Source organism: Pseudochaenichthys georgianus, unplaced genomic scaffold (assembly GCF_902827115.2).
Source record: "Pseudochaenichthys georgianus unplaced genomic scaffold, fPseGeo1.2 scaffold_703_arrow_ctg1, whole genome shotgun sequence".
In the NCBI taxonomy this organism is placed as follows: domain Eukaryota; kingdom Metazoa; phylum Chordata; class Actinopteri; order Perciformes; family Channichthyidae; genus Pseudochaenichthys; species Pseudochaenichthys georgianus.
The window spans coordinates 1,881-9,228 of NW_027263257.1; the positions used below are offsets into that span (position 1 = coordinate 1,881).

At 53.0% G+C, this 7,348-nt stretch overlaps 1 protein-coding gene across 1 annotated transcript; it reads right to left on the bottom strand.

Annotated features, from left to right (window-relative positions):
- Window positions 1-1,304: 1,304 nt before the first annotated feature.
- LOC139433604 (uncharacterized) lies at window positions 1,305-3,864 on the bottom strand. The gene is made up of 3 exons (XM_071202673.1): window positions 2,858-3,864; window positions 2,136-2,776; window positions 1,305-2,049 (listed from the first exon to the last, which is right to left on the bottom strand). The coding sequence occupies exons 1-3, from the start codon at window positions 3,762-3,764 to the stop codon at window positions 1,354-1,356; spliced, it is 2,244 nt and encodes a 747-aa protein (XP_071058774.1). The 5' UTR covers window positions 3,765-3,864; the 3' UTR covers window positions 1,305-1,353.
- Window positions 3,865-7,348: the final 3,484 nt, after the last annotated feature.

Sequence of the window (7,348 nt, forward strand, 5' to 3'; positions counted from 1 at the left end):
AGCTGGGTGAGTTTGATGTGAATTTAAGGAAGATATGGCCATTTCATCCACACCTCACGACTCCCATTCAAAGTGATTGAAATGTACAGCACTCTGTACATTTCAATCACATTTCACGACCTGTGTAGACTGGCTTTCTTACCCATTAGGTACACCGACAAAGCCACCTCTTCGGGGCCGCTCCAAGACCCCCAAAACAAGGACGCAGCAGCCCCAGCATCTCTCCCTGACATGAGCAAACAGGTTATTTCAAACTTCCATGACATACCCCGGGGAAAAGCACCTCTCTGTGGCCGCTCCAAGACCCCCAAAACACGGACTAAGGAGCTCCAGGATCCCTCCCTGCCTTGAGAAAACAGGCTAGTTCACACTTACATTACGTACACCGACAAAGCCACCTCTTCGGGGCCGCTCCAAGACCCCCAAAACACGGACGCAGCAGCCCCAGCATCTCTCCCTGACATGAGCAAACAGGTTATTTCAGACTTCCATGACATACCCCGGGGAAAAGCACCTCTCTGTGGCCGCTCCAAGACCCCCAAAACACGGACTAAGGAGCTCCAGGATCCCTCCCATGTACCTCCAGAACCTCGAGCACCTTGGGTCCCCGGGCCCCCGAACTTAAGCACTCCCCCACGGACTAAACCAAGATGATCACACCCTCAAGAATCTCGTGCCCCTGGGAATCTTAAAGGGGGGTCTACTTTGCGGTGCTTTACCGTCCGCCCATCAGCACCCATAGTCGGCCTTCCTCACAGCAGCAGCACCCAACCTCCATGGAGGATGTTTCTCGTGCCCCTGGCTACACTTAAAGGGGGTCTACTTTGCGGTGCTTTACCGTCCGCCCATCAGCACCCATAGTCGGCCTTCCTCACAGCAGCAGCACCCAACCTCCATGGAGGATTTTGCTCGTGCCCCTGGCTACACTTAAAGGGGGTCTACTTTGCGGTGCTTTGCCGTCCGCCCATCGGCACCCATAGTCGGCCTTCTTCACAGCAGCAGCACCCAACCTCCATGGAGGATTTTGCTCGTGCCCCTGGCTACACTTAAAGGGGGTCTACTTTGCGGTGCTTTGCCGTCCGCCCATCGGCACCCATAGTCGGCCTTCTTCACAGCACCACCTGCCCTGCTGGAGGTTCACACTTTAACTTTTTTTACCCTCTTCTACCTTACAAATCATCCCACACTTGAGCACTCCTCACTCGGACTAAACACCTACATGCTACCACCAGAACCAGAATATCGTGCCCCTGGGGATCTTAAAAGAAGAAAACCCATAGTGGGATTAAAAACAGAACACTTAGTAATTTTAACAAACTTTATTTACAGTAATATTGACAGTAATAAATAAATTCAAACAGGATATAACGTATTTACAAGGGGACTGATTACAACAACACACTGCATATTTACAAGTTGATCACTGGCAACAGTGGGTGAAGTTGGGGCAGAGTATGGCACCCTCTCTTCACCCATGTCTGAGGGGTTGTGTTCGGCCAGTGACTGGTCCCTCTTCGGGACATGTCTTGGTAGGGAGTCTTGGTAGGGAGCCGGGCTGTGCTCCTCTCCAGAGTTGTCACTGTCGATGTCAATACCCGCAAAAGTGTCTTCATTTCCCGCTGCTGCTGCTGTCGATGCCGCCGCCGCTGCTTGAAGTGACTGTGTGAAGAGCAACCGAATGTCCGCAGCCTCCTTCAAAGAAGGATTATTCGCGTAAAATTTGTCCGCAGTTGCAGTGTTGTGACACATGAAATCACTCACTCTTTGGCGGTTGCCTTTGTCTTGAAACCTCTTCGCATTATCGGCGTGGACTGTGCGGAGGTCGGTGAAGTTAATGGGACTGCGGAGCCCCACATCAGCCCATGCCAACCTCAGGGAGTAGGCAAGCTTCCTGAACGGGTTCTTCCCCTCTGTGTACAGAAAGTAACGGCTCTGGGTGCAGGTCAGCGTACCCTTAATTTCCAGCCACCTCTTCATCCATCCAAATTCTTCTACGGTGAGGTACAGCTGCGCCTCCCCGAACGCGTTGGCCGTCTTGTGGTTACTTACCTGTTATGACAGAGATAGAGAGTGTCAATACAATGTCAATCATGCATATAACTGCCAGAATAAATACATTGATTAATAGCACTCACATGAACCAGGTAGCCGAAGGCAGTGCCAGTTGTATCCGCCTTTCGGACCTCGGCGTTGGTCATGTTGGAGTAGACCCCCGGACGGTGGCCATAAATGCAGCTCCAATGAAGAGTCATATACCCATAGAGCAGTGTCCGGGTCGCGGTAGTCGGATTGCTGGCCATCACATCCAGGAGCTGAGGGATGCGAGTGGTGGTCGAAGTCAAGCATGTCATTAGGTCGTTGTGGCTCGGCAGACCTTCCATCTTGTCACGCTTCACTTGCATCTGGTGGATAAGTACTTTTCTCTTCAGGGACTTCAGGATGGCAACTACTTCCCGTTTGATTAAAATCATGTCCGTTTGGCTGAGCCTGCTCCCCTTGCACGGTGTGTCGGCCATGTACTTGAGAAAGTGTGATATATTCTTGATGTAGAAGTCGGAGGTCGTGACCTGAAGGCTTGACTTCATCAGGCTCCGGGACCACCCGCGTATCCTCTTGAGATCCCTCAAAAAGAGCCAGTCAGACAGGCGATTGAAACCGTGTGCCATGAAACTGAGGAACGACTTCACTCTGCTTAGTTTGGAGACTGTGTTTTCCTGGAGCCTCACTGGTGGGTCGATACCTGCATAATGCTCCCGGTATCCTTGCAGATACTCCTCTGTGAAATATAAACAGTACTTTAATGACAACACATGATGTGTTACAGAAACTGCATGTGTCACATAGCCAAAACACTTACCCATGATCCGTGGGAATGTTATGTCCCGCATTATATTTCCCCGGCCCCTGCCCCGGAACCAGGGGGAATTTATGGGAGGGGAGGTTGACGAGGCCTCGGTATGGATGGATGCAGGCTCTGAGGAGCTGGGTGAATGGGTGTGAGAGCCAGTGGGGGACTTGCTGCAGGCGGGAATGGGAGACGTGCTGCAGGCGGGAATGGGAGACGTGCTGCAGGCAGGAATGGGAGACTTGCTGCAGGAGGGACCTTTCGACTTGGACAGCCTCGTTGGTGTCGACTCTGGTCGGGGTCGTTTCTTCAGAATGACCCGCTCTCGTTCCTCCCCATCGAACGCGGGCATGTCCCCGGCCCGCTGATCCATCCTCTGTCGCTTGTCCTTTATCCTCTGCTGCAACTTGCAGCGCAGGGATTTCACCTCAGCAGCATATATGTCCCGCTGAGCCCTCACTGCGTTAGCCTCCAGCCTCCATTCTTTGCAGTCCGGGTTGTCACATTCATTCACCGGGGACAAGGGTGGAGGTTGTGACAGTATATCGTCGTCTGCCACCGTGTCAACAGCCCAAGCGGTAATCATTTCTATTGTGGGGTTTGTCATTCGGAGTTCATAAAGCTCCTTCTTGGCCACTGTCATTTTCATTTGATTTTGAACCACATGTAGTTCCTCCCGGGCCAGCTCAACATGGTCTCTGGCCAAGTGGCGATCCAGCCTTGTGCCGTGGTACTCGCATCCCAGAATGGTACAGGGATGGAGCCTAATGTTGGTCCGTCCGTTGGCCAACAACAGCAGAATTTTTCTTTCATCCAAGTTACGCACACCATGGTTCCTCTGTAGGTGCTTGCTCAGGGCACGGTAGGAGCTATTGCAGATCGGACAACGGACCGCCATCCGACCTGTATTCTTGAGCATTTCGGTACCGGAAAATGTCACCAGAATCGTGGGTAAAAAAGAAGGAAGCGTGAAAAGACTCACGAAAGACGCACTCAGCTTATTTTCAAATCTGTGTTTGTTTTCATTTGCATCATGGTGCGGTGTCCCATTTAGGCACTCGTTAGGCGGGCAGAGATCCCTGTAATCTCCCCTCACGTTCCTCCAGAGTCTGATTCTCCCAAAGGATACCCGACAGTTTCGGGTACGACCCAGAGGGCGCACGGTGGACGGCCAGGGCGAGGCCGCCACACCGCGCTGGAGTCAGGGTCCCGGTGAGGCGCAGGACGGAGCACCCGGCAGTAGCCTCCAGCAGACCCCCGCGCGGTTCCCTCGTCCCTCAGAAGAGGTGGAGAGGCGGAGGGGTGGGTCTTTTCATCTGCTGGCGGGTTGCCGGGATAACAGTATCCTCCGGGGAGGCATTGAACCCTTCTCAACTGCCCCCCGGAGGAGGCAGGGGAGTCAGGTACCCAGAGGGTGGACGGCCAGGGCGAGGCCGCCACACCGCGCTGGAGTCAGGGTACCGGTGAGGCGCAGGACGGAGCACCCGGCAGTAGCCTCCAGCAGACCCCCGCGCGGTTCCCTCGTCCCTCAGAAGAGGTGGAGAGGCGGAGGGGTGGGTCTTTTCATCTGCTGGCGGGTTGCCGGGATAACAGTATCCTCCGGGGAGGCATTGAACCCCTCTCAACTGCCCCCCGGAGGAGGCAGGGGAGTCAGGTACCCAGAGGGTGGACGGCCAGGGCGAGGCCGCCACACCGCGCTGGAGTCAGGGTCCCGGTGAGGCGCAGGACGGAGCACCCGGCAGTAGCCTCCAGCAGACCCCCGCGCGGTTCCCTCGTCCCTCAGAAGAGGTGGAGAGGCGGAGAGGCGGAGGGTGGGTCTTTTCATCTGCTGGCGGGTTGCCGGGATAACAGTATCCTCCGGGGAGGCATTGAACCCTTCTCAACTGCCCCCCGGAGGAGGCAGGGGAGTCAGGTACCCAGAGGGTGGACGGCCAGGGCGAGGCCGCCACACCGCGCTGGAGTCAGGGTCCCGGTGAGGCGCAGGACGGAGCACCCGGCAGTAGCCTCCAGCAGACCCCCGCGCGGTTCCCTCGTCCCTCAGAAGAGGTGGAGAGGCGGAGGGGTGGGTCTTTTCATCTGCTGGCGGGTTGCCGGGATAACAGTATCCTCCGGGGAGGCATTGAACCCTTCTCAACTGCCCCCCGGAGGAGGCAGGGGAGTCAGGTACCCAGAGGGTGGACGGCCAGGGCGAGGCCGCCACAACCAGAGAACCAGAAAAAAGGGGTGAAATGGGAAAAAAGTACCCCAAAATAGTGTTCCATAAGGCGGGTAGAGTCCCCTGACAACTCCCCATACCTTTCTCCAGGGTGGGAACAAGTTTAAGTCAACTTTTGGAAGAACCAGAGAAAAGGGTGAAAATGGATAAAGTGTATCCGAAAATAGTGTTCCAAAAGGCAGGTAGAGTCCCCTGACAACTCCCCATACCTTTCTCCAGGGTGGGAACAAGTTTAAGTCAACTTTTGGAAGAACCAGAGAAAAGGGTGAAAATGGATAAATTGTATCCGAAAATAGTGTTCCAAAAGGCAGGTAGAGTCCCCTGACAACTCCCCATACCTTTCTCCAGGGTGGGAACAAGTTTAAGTCAACTTTTGGAAGAACCAGAGAAAAGGGTGAAAATGGATAAATTGTATCCGAAAATAGTGTTCCAAAAGGCAGGTAGAGTCCCCTGACAACTCCCCATACCTTTATCCAGGGTGGGAAAAAGTTAAAGTCAACTTTTGGAAGAACCAGAGAAAAGGGTGAAAATGGATAAATTGTATCCGAAAATAGTGTTCCAAAAGGCAGGTAGAGTCCCCTGACAACTCCCCCTACCTTTCTCCAGAGTCGGAAAAAGTATAAGTTAACTTTTTGGAAGAACCATAAAAAGGGGTGAAAATGGATAAAATGTATCCCAAAATAGTGCCTCTTGAGGCGGGTAGAGTCCCCTGACAACTCCCCTTGCATTCCTCCAGACACCAGTTTGAAAACTTAAAGTTTTGTGAGAACCATGATTGGGGGTCCTCCAGGCAACAATTTCATCCGATCCAAAGTGCTCATGAGGCGGATACATTCCTCCATGATTTCCCCATCATGTGAAAATAGCTCGTTTTTTTCTAAGTGCTCTCAAAAACCGGGTTTCCGATTTCGTGCAGATGGTAGCTTGGAAAAGATGAATGAAAATTTTGGACGGAGGAGGGGAGCTCTCGTTTCCCCTCTCCGTTGTAAATTGCAACGGGGGAGTGCAAAAGTCTCCGGGGCTTCGTTCCGAAGCGCCGAAGACTTGACCCCCTCCCCCGTTGGCACTTAGCCGTTTTTCAAGAATTTTCAAAAACTTCATTTTTGATTATTTTAACATATAATTGACCGTTTTCTTTACTTTTTTTTGCTTTCCACGGGTGGAGGCGCATGGCAGGCCGCATATGAGCTTCCAAATTCGGCCTGGAACGTCCGGGAATTATGGGTTAAGCTCCATATACTGACGACTCCCATTAAAAGTGATTGAAATGTACAGGAATCTGTCCATTTCAATCACATTTGACGACGCATGCAGGGTGACCCTGGCTACACTTAAAGGGGGTATACTTTGCGGTGCTTTACCGTCCGCCCATCAGCACCCATAGTCGGCCTTCCTCACAGCAGCAGCACCCAACCTCCATGGAGGATTTTGCTCGTGCCCCTGGCTACACTTAAAGGGGGTATACTTTGCGGTGCTTTACCGTCCACCCATCAGCACCCATAGTCGGCCTTCTTCACAGCAGCAGCACCCAACCTCCATGGAGGATGTTTCTCGTGCCCCTGGCTACACTTAAAGGGGGTATACTTTGCGGTGCTTTACCGTCCGCCCATCAGCACCCATAGTCGGCCTTATTCACAGCAGCAACACCCAACCTCCATGGAGGATGTTTCTCGTGCCCCTGGCTACACTTAAAGGGGGTATACTTTGCGGTGCTTTACCGTCCGCCCATCAGCACCCATAGTCGGCCTTATTCACAGCAGCAACACCCAACCTCCATGGAGGATGTTTCTCGTGCCCCTGGCTACACTTAAAGGGGGTATACTTTGCGGTGCTTTACCGTCCGCCCATCAGCACCCATAGTCGGCCTTATTCACAGCAGCAACACCCAACCTCCAGTGGAGGATGTTATCATGCCCCTGGCAACACTGGTAAACACTGGTAACATATGTCTAGCCGCTGACAGGAACTTGACATCGGAACTTGACATCGCATTTCCATTGAGCGGACTCCCGTACATGGGAAGGGCAAGTCCCACGGTACCTCCGTTCATAAGGCTGACATTTGCCTTACATACCCTAGGGACCAGAGGGTACACTGGTTGGACATTTACTACCGGCCGCGGTCTGCCTAGTGCCAGGGTAGTTGTGTCCATATAACCGACCGCAATGCATAGCGGGAAGTCGGTTATATAGACATCAACAAAATAAGTGTTTAACGGTGATTTAAACTAGTTTATGCGGGGAAAAGAGTGCTCAAAATCGGATTAAACAGGCCATTTCATCCACACC